The sequence below is a fragment of the Antedon mediterranea genome, chromosome 7 (assembly GCF_964355755.1).
Source record: "Antedon mediterranea chromosome 7, ecAntMedi1.1, whole genome shotgun sequence".
Lineage (NCBI taxonomy): Eukaryota > Metazoa > Echinodermata > Crinoidea > Comatulida > Antedonidae > Antedon > Antedon mediterranea.
Window position 1 is genome coordinate 10,791,095 of NC_092676.1, and position 17,811 is coordinate 10,808,905.

At 33.9% G+C, this 17,811-nt stretch overlaps 1 protein-coding gene across 1 annotated transcript; it reads left to right on the top strand.

Annotated features, from left to right (window-relative positions):
- Nucleotides 1-259: 259 nt before the first annotated feature.
- LOC140055029 (uncharacterized) lies at nucleotides 260-12,000 on the top strand. Its single transcript, XM_072100178.1, has 6 exons — nucleotides 260-387; nucleotides 5,639-6,118; nucleotides 8,362-8,508; nucleotides 8,863-9,336; nucleotides 10,735-11,155; nucleotides 11,749-12,000. Exons 1-6 carry the CDS (start codon nucleotides 328-330, stop codon nucleotides 11,850-11,852), a joined length of 1,686 nt encoding a protein of 561 aa, XP_071956279.1. The 5' UTR covers nucleotides 260-327; the 3' UTR covers nucleotides 11,853-12,000.
- Nucleotides 12,001-17,811: the final 5,811 nt, after the last annotated feature.

The window sequence follows — 17,811 nt, forward strand, 5'->3', positions numbered from 1 at the left end:
AGTTTATAATAGTGTTGAACATCACTCCCCAAAACGCAATATTTATGTATTTTATATAATTAGTAAACAATAAAATTAAAATTTACACCAATTTAACACATTTTTTTTTGAGTAGGCCTAGATAAAATTTATTTTGTACTGAAGTTATGTATTAATAGATAAAAATAAAGTTGAGCTTGTGTCTATTTTCATAAAAATTACCAACAAATGATTTCCAGAGGTTAATCACTGAGGTCAATCACTAATGATCTTTGTTTTGATTTGGGAGATTTGAAGCACAAACCTTTCATTCAATTTGCTCAAAAAGCCATAATACTTCATCATTTTATGTTTGCTATGGAAGTAGATTTTGTAGGATCTGCCCATCCAACAACTGAACAGATCCAGGTATGAAAATAAGTCCGCGAAAGATAGTAAATTTAAAGCATCCTAGGCTTTTATTAGGCCTAGGCTAGGCCTAGCTAACTTTCGCGCTAGCTCTAGCCTAGCCTAGGCATAGCTAGGCTAGTAGTTACTATATAGGCCTACAGTAGGGCCTAGCTAAGCCTACTATCTAGTGGTAGGCTAGTAAACTAGGCCGTCCATATTTTTTATAGACTGTAGATGGAGGATCGATGATGGTGGGAGGATTATTACATCAGCATGATCTTCTCTATTCATTTTTTTGACATTTCAACATCGTCAGTGTGTGTGGGATGTATTGAATGGAGGAAGAAAGGGGTTCTTCTAACACAGTACTAAACACCACCAGATACCACCCAGTCAGTCTAATTACCAAAAACAACCGGCCAATAACAAACCGAAAACAAAATTAAAAAATCTAAATACCGAAAACAAACTTGTATAATTTGTTTAATGTCGCCCTCTACTGATGGTGTTTCTAAAGCTAAGACAGAAGGAAGACCGCACTCGCAAAAGCTAAGGAAGACCCTACAAAATGGTAGTGTGCACAAAATACAAATAAAAATCGTACAAACTCAATGATAACACCGTACATTTATACTTACAGAATCTGTAAACATATATTTTGATTTTAGTATAGGAATTATCTTCTTTCATTCAGTATTTAAATAAGTATTAAAATCACTGATATGGCTTGAAGGGTGCAGGTCAAGTCGGCCCCAAACCGTCTCGGCCAAAGTCAAGTCGGCCCCACGTCAACTCGGCCCCAAGTCAACTCGGCCCCAAGTCAACTCGGCCTCACGTCAACTCGGCCTCACGTCAACTCGGCCAAAAACTAATCGGTCAACTCGGCCACAATAAAGTATGGAACGCAAAAAGTGCTTAATATTATTATGATTCTTACTATCCACGCTTTAAAAAAAATGAAGAAATAAAAAATATAATATAATTAAATAATATCATATAAAAAAAATGAACTCATTGCCGATATGAATAGAAGTACTGTACCAGCGTGTTACAAAAACATGTGCAGGTACCGCATTTTAGTAAATCGAAGACGGAGGTCTACGTTCCACCATTTGGCCATAGAAAAAATGATTGTACATCCTTTTTGTCCATGATTTGCGTTTTTAAAAAAGGGGAATCAGCGAAAACACGTAGCAGTTGTAGATATCGAAAAAGCTGCCAAACTCGCAGGGAGGCTCAGCTACAAATTGTTTTCAATTGTGCAATTTGAAATTTTATTAAACGTAAATAAAGGAAAGTTGGTGAAATCATTCCTATTTTTTTTGCTAAATATATTATCTATATATAAATTATGGTTAAATCAGACATAGGCGAGCACAATGCAAAAACTTCGGTACAAATCTCCGCCTTGGATACCTACCTTATCTATCTCAGATGCACCGCGAAACGTAGATTTGATAACATTAGTTTTCACATCGACGCTATTGTTCCATATTTCTATCTTAGGAAGATATTATAAAGAGTTTTTTAACACAATTTATGATTTCAACAGTAGATTTTCTACTCAATTTCAATTCTTCGCAGGTCAAAGTAATTTCCTGGTTCACCTTGCAACAACCTGGTTTCAACTATTTTCTCTCTTTTATACACAAGGGAGCAGTTAAAATTTTAGATTTGACCCTAAAGGTGACTGGAAACAGGCACTTTCCATCAATCAATACAGTGTCCCTTTGGAAGAAGGAAGAAAAAAACCGATAGTAGGACTGGAGCTTAGTTGCATAGCCATTTCAGTTTTTTGTTTATTTTAGGAACGGACCGCGCATGTGTGAAGGTACAGTAGTTAAAAAATAAAAATTATACTGCAAATTAATAAAGATCAAATTAAATATACGCCATAAAGAATCGGAATATATTGTGGGAAATAGTATTATAAAATTACATAGGGAGATTTGATGATAAGACATTTTGTTTAAAATCGAGTGAAATCCCGATAGTTGATTGAGTAAGTTGGCAGGAATAACTGTAGGCTATCTGTGTCCCGTTAGGACCGAGATGTCTGCCCATATTGCAAGCCGTAATGTCTTCTTTCTTGGGCCCACTCTGTGACGGCAGTTAGTTTCAAAAGATGTTTAAATTAAATAATGTATTAATAATTATTAGGATGGTATTTATTTGAATAAACGCCTCTCCAATAAAACATCACTTTGAATAATAATCATTATACTATTTGTAGTAGAATTCATCGCACTGTTATCTACAATTTACCAAGCATTTGTTATTCTTTTTTACCACTTTTCATATCTATTATTAGAGGATTTCATTTGATTATAAATGTTACCATTATTATTAAAACTTAAAAAATTAACATATATCCCTCGAATAAGCACCTCCCTCCAATGAACTCCGCCTCCCAAAAGGGCCCTACCAAACAATAAACACTATACTTTAAAATGTTATTAATCATCTAAAATAAAACACTGTGAAACAGAGTAGTTTAGTTTTACGAATGTCAAGCATTTTCAATAATGGTAACCGACAGAAAACGTACAAGGAGAACATTTTTATCATTCCGAGAACCATCGTCTACACTTCCTAGAGGGGGAGTGAGCGAAGCGAGCTCACCCTCTAGTTGTCTAAATATTAATATTCATTAAAAATCAGAATTATTCATAGTTAAAAAATTGTGAAGAAATATTATTTTATCAATCCCCTTCATTTGCACTTTTTGCGTTCCATACTTTAATGGGGCCGAGTTGACCGATTATTTTTTGGCCGAGTTGACGTGAGGCCGAGTTGACGTGAGGCCGAGTTGACTTGAGGCCGAGTTGACGAGGCCGAGTTGACTTGGGGCCGAGTTGACTTGGGGCCGACTTGACTTTGGCCGAGACGGTTTAGGGCCGACTTTTTTTTTCTTTTGCATTACGGATGGAGTAACCGATATTGAACTTATACCAAGTTTGAAGCACAGTGTATTAACATACAAACATTTTATTTGAATTAAAAAAATTACTCTTCGATTTACAGAAAAAAGATGTACTGTATTCCTAACCGTTTTTTTTTTGTTTTTGTCAAAATCATTAAAGTTTAAAAAAATGTGTCGGAATTGTATTTAACTTACTGTAAACAAACGCAAGTTATTAAAATCACTGATTTTACTTGAAACTAATTTTTCTTTTGTATTACGGATGGACTATTAAACCATTATTGAACTTACAGTAATACAAGTTTGAAAAATTTTTAATTTCAGAAGTATTTTTTCTGAATGTTTTTGTAATTGTATGTGACTATTTCGCTGTGCTCAACTGGAACCAAATCGGAGCACAGTGTATTAACATACAAACGCTGTTTTCCCCTGGTGCCAAATTGGAGCACAGTGTATTAACATACAAACACTGTTCTCCCCTGGTGCCAAATTCAGCTTTGAGTTTGCTTGCTTTGGAGACAAGTCTATTCCGTACTCCTGCTTTATTTTTTTAGAAATGTTTTTATAAATGTGGTTGTCCCTTTTATTACCTTTTAGTTGGCCGGACATTTTAGCTTCTTCCCCACACAGATTTATTAATATAGTAAATACTGTGACGTCTTCGCTCCACATTTTCGCCAAATATATCTATAAACATGTGTAAAACAGCTGACAGCGACAGAAAATAAAAACACGATGTTGACCTCATGTCGCAGGTAAAAAAAATACGGTATTTTTTATTGGCAGCAGAAAAGGGTACAAAAAATATGGTATATTTTGTAAATACCGTATTTTATCCACAAATTTTGTGGGAAAAATACGGTATACAAAATACGGTATTTTTTTTATGAGCTCAGTTTCTGCTGCCAAAAAAATACGGTATACTGACGGTATTAAAAAAATACCTTATAAAATACAGTATTTTCTTGGCAGCAGAAACAGGGCCTAAATAATATTACTTTATTATACTAAACACTGAACAGACTCAATTTCTGTCACTTTAGTTTATTTTATTGCTAAGGTCAAGTCTGGGGGTCACTTTATCAAGCCTAGATGCTTCAAGTGTCAACAATATAATATGGACTGTTTTGATAATAATTCAATGATTATCTGACAGTGAATTACAGTATTATAATATCGATCTAGATTTACAGTCAAATGAAACTCATTGTAAATACCAGAAATAATCCATTAAAGTTTTTGTTTGTAATAGGATACTTCACACTTGACTACTAAATTTACAAACCCCAAAGCACGTCTGAGAGAAGAGAGTCTATGAAAAAATTTGCTGATAATACAGTATACAGTAGATGCATGTAGACAATAATCTGTAAAATCTTGTTCAATAAATAATGATAATTATTCAACGATTATCTGACAGCGAATTACAGTATTATAATATTAGTCTAGATTGACAGTCAAATGGGACTCATTGTAAATACCAGAAATGCTTTGGGATTTGTAATTTTAGGATGACCTGTCCTACTGTAGTTTACAAAAAACCAAAAACATCGGCCCCTAGAACCATAACTGCTGCTTGCTTTCAGCTTCTGAATGAGTAGTCCTCTTGGGACGTAGCTGGCTAAAGCAGCAACTTGAAAAATATATTATAGATATTTATTATTACTAAAAGTTATTGATAAAGTGTCATGTTTTAATTTGATTGTGTTTTGGTCGTAATTATTGTATTTTGTAGCTAGCTATGCTTTTGATGAGTACAGTTTTAGAAATTGCATTGCCGCCATAGTTTAACCACCGGCGGATGAACATCTAAAAAAAATTCCCTCTAGGCAACTGAAAAAATAAAGAAAATAGCGAGTAAAGCCACCCACACTAGGTTGTATTGTAGAATATAATTATAAGTAAAGTAAAGAAGGTCTGGAAAAAATGTATATTAGTGAACCTAAAAACAGCAAGAATAAAATAAAATGCAACCGATGTTACCAAAATCAATTGTTTTTTTCATAATTACTGAAACTTAACAGAATTTATCTGTCATGAAGTGGTGAATCTGCACGTCATTACGCTTGATCCATGATGAAGGTCTATGACAAAAAAAGTCAAGACAATTGTATTGCACCATCTCCATCTTGCAGTAAAGTGATAAGAATAGGCTATGTATGCCCATGTATCCATCTGTTCTTTATTATCTATTAAATGTGCCTCTCTTATTAATGTACACCCTAAAACAATATTAATAAAATCACTGTTGCATCTGTTTCTCACTCATGTTGCATATGTGTACAATCATAATTATAAAACAATCACTGCAAAGTCTGAGTTAAATGTTTCATTATTTTGTTTTAGGCTTCAAGTAATGAAAATGCAAGTTCTCTTTTTAAAACAAACCAAAGTGACGATACAGTTCTTATAAAAGAGGAGTTGCTTGATGCATCTACTTGTGGTTTCCAAGGGGGAAATAACAACAGAAAGATCACACACATGCATACTGACGAAATGAATCAGTCCACCGAAAAAGCATTTGCAAGCAATCAGGCACAAGTTTTGCCAACATGCTCACTACCAAACCAATCAATGTTGAACACATCACAGACACGGCGAGATATGTTCCAAGCTAGTGGATGCTTAACACAGCATTCTAGCAATGGTTTAGCACAGCAAGGAAATAGCCCTTTTAATATTAGTATACTACCACCTATATCAAGTATTTCAAGTAGTGTTCTAGGTCCAAGTCAATGCCAAACTAGTACTGTTAGTAGCATTGCAGGCTATGGTGATAGCCAGGTTCCAGGCTATGCAAGAAAATCCTTAAGCCGGTTTAATAATGTAAGGCCATCATTTATTTAGATTATAAATTTTTTTTTAATGTTTGACAATAAAACTGCGATTGAATCAAGCAAACCTCTGCAAAATATCAACAAATTTTTATCCAAAGTTCATGTTAAATCACCACATAAAACTTTAATAATTATACTTGTCGTGTTTGAAAAAACCACTCGGACAAGTAACACCCGGACAATTACCCCTGGACAATTATCCCCCCGAACAATCACCCTTCTAGGACAACTACTCCCCGGACAACTACCCTCTTAGGACAACTACCCCCTAGGATAATTCCCCCTCTAGGACAACTACCCCCTAGGACAACTACCCCCTAGGACAAATACCCTTTAGGACAATTTTTCAAATTTTCTAATTGAATCAATTAATTAATATTGTAGGCTTTTTTAAAATCTAAAGTAAAATTAGGATAGGAGGTTCTTTGCTGTAGAATACGAATTGGAATAAAATAAGTAGAAATGTTCAAGTTAGACATAAACACATCATCGGTATATTTATTCTTTAGGTCCTAAACACGTTTATTGTCCTATTTTCTCAGGGATGGGATAACATTAAAAAAAACAATTTAAGTTCTTCTATGAAATAGTAACAGCCAAACTTGCAGTAAACGTATAAATGTCATTAAACAAACAGCATGACATAAGCTCTTGCGACGTTAAAACATTGTTTTGGTAAAAGAAAAGCGAGAAAAAAAGCAGGCCAATTTTATCGATAGTAAGAGGCTGTAAAAATACTTTTTTTTACCTCCGCCAAGGAGGTATATGTAATCGGTAGCGTGTGTTTGTTCGTTTGTTAGCAGGACTACTCAAAAAGTAATTACAAGATCTTTACCAAAATGAATATACATATAGATATGTGGTCAAGGACCATTCCATTAAATTTTGGGACCATGGTCCCAATTCTGGACCATTTTTTTAGTATACTTTTCAGACCTGCTAGTGTTAAAAGATAGGACAGAATTTTTCAAAAGCCGACGAGCAGTCTTAAAGTAACAAGTAAACTGAAATTGCATTTTCTTGAGAACTACTTGTCCAAAAAACCTTATTTTTGTGCAAGAGGCAAGAGTTATAATTTGTGATTCGTAATTTTAAAACATAATTTGATTTAATGTGCATGTTTTTTGATGCGAGTTTCAAAATTCCAAATTCACTCGTTTGATTTTCGCGTTGCTGTTCATAGTCAACTAAAGCTATTGTTAATTGAAAGGCTTGTTACATAACCATTTCACCAAACTCGCATACACATGCTTGTTGTAGTGAAATTAGCCTACATCACAAACAGCATTAAGACACAAACAAATATATATATATATTTTTTACCGGAGAAATCTTATGTAGGAGAATTTTACAGTAGGCGGAGGATATGCACTCTCGGAGTGGCTTTCTAGTTTATATATGATTTTCAATTGACTGGTGCAGCAACCTGTGTTCCTAGATTTCTATATGGCATCTTTATGTCATGCAAGAATAAAATAAGCCTACGCTTTTTTTTGTCAAAATTGGAATACGTTTTAAGATAATTTGGAGCGTTTAATGTCAAATAACTGACGAATACACATATTAAATTCATTTTTTTTATATTCATTCATTTAATATCAATCTCTCTCCCTATGTTTTAAAGTTCAGTGAGTTTTACAAGGTCATTATCAAAGTGTAATGTAATTTATTATTAGAAAAAAGGAAAAATAAATTATTGATTTAAAAATAAAGGAAATTAAATAAAAAGCCTAAGGTTTAGGTATCATGAAATTAGTTAGAGGTTGTACTAGATGGTAGTTGTCCTGGAGGTAGTTATCTGAGGGTGTAGTTGTCCGAGGGGGTAGTTGTACAAGGGGGTAGTTGTCCGAGGGTGTATTTGTCCTAGGGTGTATTTATCCTAGGAGGTAGTTGTCCGAGGGGGTAGTTGTCCGAGGGGGTAGTTGTCCTAAATGCGGTAGTTGTCCTAAATGCGGTAGTTGTCCTAAATGCGGTAGTTGTCCTAAATGCGGTAGTTGTCCTAGAGGTGTAGTTGTCCGGGTCGGTAGTTGATTAGACATGACCCCTCTACACATATTTATTACTGATCTGAACACAAATTTTTAATCCATCAATCAATAGGCTCTAACAACTTTCTAAATTCCTTTTGAATATTCTTCTTTTTTATATTATATGTTATATTATAGAAACAGTTTATACATATGCAATATTCATTGCGAGATTTGAATAATTATATTCCCGATTTGTTTAAAGATTCAGATGAGATATTCTTTTACACCTGAGCAGAAAATGATACTTCACAAGCACTTTGAAAGTGGTATGACAGGCCAGAGTTTAGCCTTCCAGGGAAAGATAATGGAGTGTGCCCTTGAAGCTGGTGTCGAATTTGACGTAGTTAGGGTAATGTATGGTCTTAGTGATTGTAAAGAAGACATTTTTATTAAGTAGAAAATACGGTAACTGAAACTAATCAATGTTCATGGAATGACATAAAAAGCTAAATCTTTATTAAATGTTATAATTGTAATTAAAGAAATATAGGTTAAATTTGTCATAATTATATCTTTTCAATTTTAATTTTTTTTTGGCTTTCAATGATATTGATACAGAAGGTATCTATGTTCAAGGGTGAGAGCCAATTATCACGGTCAGGGGAGGTCTTTTAGCACTGAGAAAGTGCTTTATGGGGCAAGGTTCAGGGAAGAGACCATACAAGGATCACTAATAAATAAGCAATACATGTTATTTTTATAGAACTGGATTGGTAACATGAGACGTAAGGAGAGAATGGCTGCAGCTCAACAAGCATACATGGAAAACAGAGCATCCACCTTAGCAGGTAACCCATCAATGGTGGCAACATCCATACCAGGAATGCCACCCCCGAAGGTACCTCGTATGGACATTCTACCACCACAGTCAATCTCCATGTTGCATCGGCCACCGACCGCAACATACCCCAACCAACCCGGAGTGGTACCACCTGCTTCCCAGATACGCCCAGTCGGTATGGTTCCGTTACACAGCTTGTCTGTTGTATCTGGATCATCCCAGCCTGAGAAAGCTTCTGTTACCCCTGGACAACCTGGATGGCTTGGTGAAGGGTCAGTGAATGCGATGATGAATGACGCAAGAAATGGACACCAACCTTCGCATCCACCAGTTATGTCAGCAAATGATCAAAAGCAAATGCATGTACAAGCTGTTATAGAAGCCATCAAGAGTCATGTAAAGAAATTCTTTATTTAAATTCTAATTATTCTTCATTTTCGTTTTTTAGGTGGTGCAGGGTGAGTTTAACAGTTTTATACAGTGTTTATAAGACTAGTTACCATACATTACTCTGGCGACTGTGGATTATGTTACAGGCAACAATTGCTGCTCAATTTGATAATGTTTGGTTCCTCCGATATGTTACCATTGGTTATATGGAATAGATTTGTATTTATATTTTGCGTTATCTAAAAATTCATTTTTCTAAAGGTCCCTTTGTATCTAGTGTTGCCACCAAATGGCAAGCATTGTCTGTCCACAATGACAGGGACTAAGATGGACCAGTACACTGGGATAATCCCCTCCTCTTCCAAAAGATGCGCTGGGGTCTTTAAAATGTGCATAAGCCAGATGTACACTGGACATCCATTTTTAAGTTCTTATCCAAGAAGACTTGTTCTACCACCAGATACTTCAACTTGTGCTAATTCGATCTAAAATATAAGATTTATATTAAATTATTGGTTTAAGATTTTTTTTTGATTGAGACTTTGTTATACTAGGAAGTGTAGACGATGGTTCTCGGAATGATAATGACTTGAGTAAAAAGGTTTTAGAAGAACGTTCTCCTTGTACGTTTTCTGTCGGTTGCCATTATTGAAAATGCTTGACATTCGTAAAACTAACCCTACTCTGTTTCACAGCGTTTTAGATGATTAATAACATTTTAAAGTATAGTGTTTATTGTTTGGTAGGGCTCTTATAGCCTACAGTTAATCCTGCCAGCTTACTCAATAAACTCGGCTATCAGGATTTTATATGCGATTTTAAACAAAATGCCTTATCATCAGATCTCCCTATGTAATTTTATAATACTATTCCCCACAATATATTCCGATACTTTATGGCGTATATTTAATTTGATCTTTAGTAATTTGCAGTAGGCCTATAATTTTTATTTTTTAACTACTGTACCTTCACACGCGCGGTCCCTCCCGAAAATAAACAAAAATAACGGCTGACTTAGTTGAAACCAGGTTGTTGCAACCTCCCTGGTTGCAATGTGAACTCATCGTGAACCCGGAAATTACTTCAACCCGCGTACAATTGAAATTTAGTTGAAAATCTACTAATTAAATTAGAAATTTTCTTTAAAAACTCTTTATAATATCTTCCTAAGATAGAAATATGGAACAATATCGTAATAGTGAAAACTAATGTTATCAAATTTACATTTCACGGTACATCTGAGATCAGGTAGGTATCCAAGGCAGAGATTTGTACAAAAGTTTTTCCATTGTGCTCTCCTATGTCAGAATTAACCATAATTTATATATAGATTGTCAGATGAGATTAAATTACATAGATTTTCTGTTTTATAATTATTTTTATTTTGTATTGAATATTTTCCAGATGCAAATACTACAAACTATGGGCTGTGAATGTGTTATGGCTGCTGTTACTCCGTTTGAAAACAAAGCCCTTATTGATAATCGAACACTAATCACTGGAACAACAAAGGGTGTACAGTATTTTGCTCAGATACAAAAAATACAGCCGTTTGCTGAGTTTGTTAAAGCAGAAGCTATGTTTGGCAGTGATGATGATGATCTGTCAATTGGAAATGAATCATTATCTGATGATTTTGACGATGTTAGTGTAAATTTACAACAGCAACAACAACCGAAAACAATTACTGTAGATAGCAACAATGGTCAAACATCTTCAGATAGCAATGCATCAAATAGCAAGAGTAATGAAGAGAAAAAAAGTGCTAGTGTTTCATCAGAAGACACAGAGGTCAAATTGACCAATGGTCAAATTATTCATGCAGGTAAATAACTACTGACCACTATATAGAAGTCTAAGGTTTACAGGTTACAACATAGGCAGATCATAAGGAACATGGACCAATTTAACAATTTAGCTCAGATTAATTTTAAAATTGTTTAGACCATTGGATCTATCACTGCAACAAAATGTTAAAACCATATAACCTGCAAATCTCATCTCATAGCAGAAACATTGATGCATGCTCAAAAAAATCCATGGGAAATATTATTGCAGGTGTGCAAATTTCAGGGTGACATAAAAAATTATTCATCCTTGTTTTTTTTTGTTAAGACATAGATACTGAGATTGATATGGCGATATTTTCATTCTTTTCTGTATCTATTATACTGACCTGCCATTGAGTGTACACATGTTAATGACCTTCAGTTCATGTTTGTAAGTAAGCTAAAAATCTGCTAATTAAAAGTTTCTGGCAAGAACAGAACCCTGTTTTTATAACAAATTTTAAAATTGATAATAATATTAACTCCTCAATTACTATTTCATAAAATGTTTGTTTGCGAAACAAAGGCAAATCCAAGAGAAATACTGCATTGTAGCATAATATTTTTACCTCTTTTATTATTCCTACAGGTGAAGAAGTTCTTATAGTGACCAAGGATCATCATATTATTGGTAATGGCTTCCTTTTACCATCTCCTCACAAAAAGATTAAATTGAAATCAGATGGCAATTGATCTATTGTGAAGTATGTAAATCTGCTCCTTGTGTTTATATCGGTCAACTAGATAATTAGTATCCCCATTTTACACTTTCTCTGGGAAAAAATTAGAAACAAGTGTTTCTCAACTGATTTGTGTCATTTTGGGTCTATATATCCACCAAAAAAAAGTCCCAGCTCATCTGGCCTGGGGAAAGTTGCCATTTTGGATTTTTAAAATGGCTGCCATAAATTACATATTTTTGCTCATAACTCAGCTTCTACATCATGTATGGACATGATTTTGGTGGTAAAGTATATGTTTTTAGGGTCAAGGAATCCAAATAAAGCATTTTGAAGATTACTCAATGGCCGCCATTTTGTTTTTCAAAATGGCCGCCATAAAATACAGATTTTCTCATATCTCAGCTTCTACAAATTATATGGATGTGATTTTGGTGGCAAAGTGTATGTTTTGAGGGTCAAGGAATGCAAATAAATCATTTTTCAGTTCACTAAATGACCGCCATTGTGTTTTTCAACATGGCTGCCATAGCATTTACAGAATTTTCCACATATCTCAACTTCTATCATCATATCTGATTTTGGTGACTAGGCCTAAGTCTATGGTTTACAGAATAAACATTTTCAAAATCTTATACCTTGCCATATTAGAGTTGCACAGTATATAGTTTTTGGGTTTCGAAATACAAATACACTATTCTGAAATGTTTTTTTGCACAATTGCTATTTTTTATCTTTAAAAATGGAAATGTAATTTGAATATCTACAATAAAATGGCCACAATAAACATACAGCTTATTAATTGTCAGCTATCGAACAATCGTCATCACTTTCCTCGTATGATCCTTTACCATTAGAGCAGTGACCACTGCAATAACCACACGCAGCAACACATGCTATAGAGTACTTTCTACAGCTGCATTTGTTTGTGCTGCATAGGTTTCCTCCTTTGCAGTTACAGCATATTGATTTCAGTAAAGATTGAAGTGCAATATCATCGTCTGTCATGATTGGAGATGATTGTCATAAATCCTCCAGCCTCTTTCATCGGGTTTATAGCATTTGTATTCAAGATCTTCCATGTAATAACTTGCTGATGAGAGTGCTTTATAGTTGAACAATTTTTGATGGTAGTCTGTCTGGATTTAGTTTACCCTTTGCTGCCTGTCGCACAAATTAGTCATGTCTTGCCTTGGACAAGATATCTGGATTAAGACCATGTAATCAGCATAGCCTTAATACCATATTTACATTTTCGATGCTTGATAGCGGGTTGGTGAAAATCGTTACAACAGTAGGAGGGAATTTCTTCTTGTAAATGCAGCTGGTTTAGTGTATCCACATATAGATGATACAGTGTCACATACAGACCATGCATAATTAAAAAGAAATTCATCACGGTCAGCGATTAAACCAGTAATAGACGATATGTTAAAGATTCAGCTACTTGTTTGCAAAAAGAGCTTTGGTTGGATAATGGTAGCATAAAAGAACTAACACATCTGTATCTTCTGCAACTACAACCGCATTTGTATCAGAACAATTGGTTTGAGATATAGCTTCTTTAACCATTACCGTGTCTGCATCTTCATCAGCTTGGATGGTTTTAATACCACATCTTTCCATTTCCTGAGAGAGTAATGTTATGAAAGATGCTTTGTTGCAGCCATTATGAAGTAATTCCTCTCGTTCTGATTAAACCTTGGTATCTAGAGTAATGTTCACATTACTGCTTGTTTTCTTCTGGAATGTTCTTCGATGATGCTCGTAGCCTTTGGTTGGCTAGGATATCCATCCCTAGCAACTATACACCACCATTAAATTTCCTCTGGAAGAGGCCTATGTAGGACATCACAACATCAGAAAAGTAACCACTTTATTCCATGGTACTTGGTGTAAGAACCAACCACCATCAACAGTGTGAACAGATACGGCATCTATTGTGGTGGCGTTGGTAACATTCTCCTTCAGCATTCGACCAAATTTTGATTTTTCTGGCTTTCTCATAAATTTGTCCATCTTAAACAAAGCTGTTGGAACAGGTGTCAGTTCATGTCCAAATGCTGTTTCGATGTCTCCATCTCTTTCAGAGAGAACAATAAGTCTGTTGAAGAGAACCGTTTTTTCGACAGAAATCATCTTTGTTCCAACTTTTACATGCTTTTCAAGAGAACTTAGTAGTTTTACTTTCATAGGTGAGTGGCATCGTCCAAGCTTTCTTGGATGTCTTGGCCAATGTTCCAAGCTTGTTCACAACTGGTTTGTGTCGGTTATATTCAATCCATTTGAGAGTGAAGCTATCACAAGAGGATCGCTTACCACTATAAATGGTCTTTCTGTAGACGTACTTTCCCGAAATCTTTGTTACTTCGTTTGTCTCTCTTTAACCGACCCTTTCATCCATCATCATTTCCAGATGCTTTAAGTGCAATAAGCTAGAAACCCACACTTTTACTGAATTCGTATGACGAAGTCTGCCACGTGAGACCGCCACTTTATTTGTCTTTTCGCATTAGGGTTCCTCTATTGTCATGTCTGAAAACTTATCATCACTATAACACGTTGTGTGATATCCATTCTTATGGAACATCTCATATGTATGTGGAAATTTGTGTTTCAGCTCAAGCATTTTCTGTAGATATAGATGAGTGGAAATAGACTTTTCAGTCAAACAAATTGCAACAGTTTGTTTTTTTGCTGAAACATGCTCAAATATATGTAGATATTATCATATCCAAAATCTACCCTGATCTGCCCATTATAAATTACCTAATTTGCATAAAATCAAAATTGCTGCCATTTTACAACTTTGATCCCAATTATCTCTTAAACCATAAAGAATTTGGTATAAGAATGTATTGAACACAAATATAAACATGACCCCAAAGATTCAGAATAATATATTTGATTTGTCTTTGGGGTCAAGGTCAATGGTCATTCCAGTTTGACATCTAAAATATGCTAATTATCTCTTAATCCATTAGGTATTTTGAATAAGAATGTATAAGTACAAATATAAATGTTACCCTAAAGATTTAAAATAATGTATTTGATTTGTCTTTGGGGTCAAGGTCAAAGGTCATTCCAGTATGGCCTCTAAAATATGCTAATTATCTCTTAATCCATTAGGTATTTTGAATAAGAATGTTTAACTATAGTACAAATATAGGCCTAAACATGACCCTAACGGTTTAGAATAATGTACAGTAATTGAGTTGTATTAGGGTTCAAGGTTCAAAAGGTTATCTAATTACACTATATAAAATTTGAAAATAACTCTCAAAACATCAGGTATTTTTAACAAGAATGTATTTAATATAAATATGATCCTAAATATTCAGAATGATGCAATTGAGTTGTATATGGGGTCAAAGTCAAATGTCATCTAATTATGCCATATAAAATATGCTAATTATCTCTCAAAACATCAGGTATTTTTAACAAGAATGTATTTAATATAAATATGACCCTAAATATTTAGAAAGATGCAATTGAGTTGTATGGGGTCAAAGTCAAATGTCATCTAATTATGCCATATAATATATGCTAATTATCTCTCAAAACATCAGGTATTTTGAACAAGAATGTATTTAATAGAAATATACATAATATGTTCTTATGATTTGCATTTGATTTGTATTGGGTCAAGATAAAATGTCATTATCTTACAATATAAAATACTCTAATTATGAAGTGAATTCATTTCAATTTGGATGATGTACTTATGAACAACTCATATCTATTTTGAAAAGCTCATTTGAGTTAACTTCAGGGATCAGACTATTAGGAAAGGTGTTTTAATTGTAAGGAATTACATTTATTATATTTGGTTTTTTTTTTTTAGATTATAGTACACTATGCTAAAATATGTCACACAAAAACTGTCAATCCTGGCTGGTTGTGTGAAGTGTTTAAACTGAAATTATGGGAAAGTGTGGAAACACCTTTACCCTTACAAAATTTGTAACTGTGAAAATGGAGGTCATGTGGTTCAAACAGTAACCGACCACTTGAAACAGTAAAACCTGACCCTAACATTTGGGAAAAGTTAAGTTGTACTAACCAAAGTGGGTGCAGAAGTGAAAGATGACATATTCTGTGTATTAAGAATACAGAGACTATGAGAACTAAAAATCTTTAGAACAAGTGTCTATAGTTTACTTTAGTATAAGAACGAGTCCTCTGCTCTCAAATGACACAAATATAAAGATACATTAAAAAAAAATTAGAATCTTTCGTAACACCCTAAATTTTTAAGTTTGAGATGGATGAAAATTTAAAAAAATCCAGCCATTAAAAACAAGTGTAGTTTGTATTCATATTTAAATACCATTAGTGTACTGTATGTTAAAATTTATCTAAACACAAACATTTTAAAGTATCAGTATATATTAGGATTAAGTAACAGTATTTATTAATACTTTTATTAGCAAAATGATGCTTCAATCGAGAATGTAATGAATACAGTAAGACAGTAATGAATACAGTAAGACAGTAATGAATACAGTAAGACAGTAATGAATTCAGTAAGACAGTAAGTCATTGTGATACTTACTAAAGTATACTTTAACAAAACTAGTTCTTTGCAACTGTTGTTGCTTAGTTTAATTGTAGATAATTTGATTTAAAAAAAAAAGATAGATGATAATTTAAATTACTAATTATCAGAAAGCTAAGTTTATTGGTCTACTCTGACGTAATTTTACTGAATTCTCAGTGAAGCGAGAATTGTCCAGAGTATGGCAAAAACATCTTAAAAAGTAACTCCATTGACGATCGAGTCCGACCCAAGAATTATTTAGACATTTTTGTGACCAATGTTTCAGAAATGTAAGCTTATAAGCTTTGTAGGTCTACTAAAGTAGGTATGCCTAAATGTAAAAGTAAATGTCAAAATAAGCTATACTGTATGGTATAAAGTAAATGACCTACTGATACTATGTAAATTTAGTAGTTATAATATTTATAAATAAACTATTTTTTTTTTAATTGACCTAGTAGTCTCTGGGTGGGAGGGGTGTGGGCGCAGTGTGCAGACATCAATCTGCTGCAATGTCTGTACTGTATATGCTATGTTTTTAGTAGTAGTAAGACTACTATTGAAATTGATTTAAAGGATAATTTGAATTTTTTTATATTGTGACCTTTGACCCCAGGGTAAGATGAAAAATCAAATGTGCTATTCAGAATCTTAAGGGTCATGTTTATATTTGTACTTATACATTCTTATTCAAAATACCTAATGGATTAAGAGATAATTTGCATAATTTAGATGTCAAACTGGAATGACCTTTGACCCCAAAGACAAATCAAATATATTATTCTGAATCTTTGGGGTCATGTTTATATTTGTGTTCAATACATTCTTATACCAAATTCTTTATGGTTTAAGAGATAATTGGGATCAAAGTTGTAAAATGGCAGCCATTTTGATTTTATGCAAATTAGGTAATTTATAATGGGCAGATCAGGGTAGATTTTGGATATGATAATATCTACATATAGTTGAGCATATTTCAGCAAAAAAACAAACTGTTGCAATTTGTTTGACTCAACGCCTATTTTTCATCTATTTCCACTCATCTAATATAACATTCCACTCTTGGCATATTGTCCATGATCAGCTGCTGCAAATATGTAAAGCATAGATGATACTGTCTGAAGATAGAGCGGCTAGGTACAGTATTGCCTAACAAGTGATACCATCTCGTGATATAAAGCCCACAACTTAGATGTTCTTGATACCTGTTTGATCTTCCCGATTGTTCTATTTACTGTGTCTATATCTGGATATGCAGCTCCCTTTAAAATGTAAGTGACAGTATTTGGTTCATAAAGTAAGCAAAGCACATCTTCCAAACCCGAACCAGTCATTATATGTGCAATACAACCCAGGATGCTCTTGAGAAGATTGAATCATCCAAGCCTGACAACAACTGGCAGGTGCCTTTTCTTAACTATCTGTATTGTTT

Excerpts from the sequence above, each read along its gene's own strand:
- LOC140055029 (XM_072100178.1), top strand. The coding sequence starts at position 328 with ATGTTTGCTATGGAAGTAGATTTTGTAGGATCTGCCCATCCAACAACT. Across the intron at positions 388-5,638 it reads CAACAACTGAACAGATCCAG|GCTTCAAGTAATGAAAATGC; the intron begins GTATGAAAATAA and ends ATTTTGTTTTAG. Across the intron at positions 9,337-10,734 it reads TAGAAGCCATCAAGAGTCAT|ATGCAAATACTACAAACTAT; the intron begins GTAAAGAAATTC and ends AATATTTTCCAG.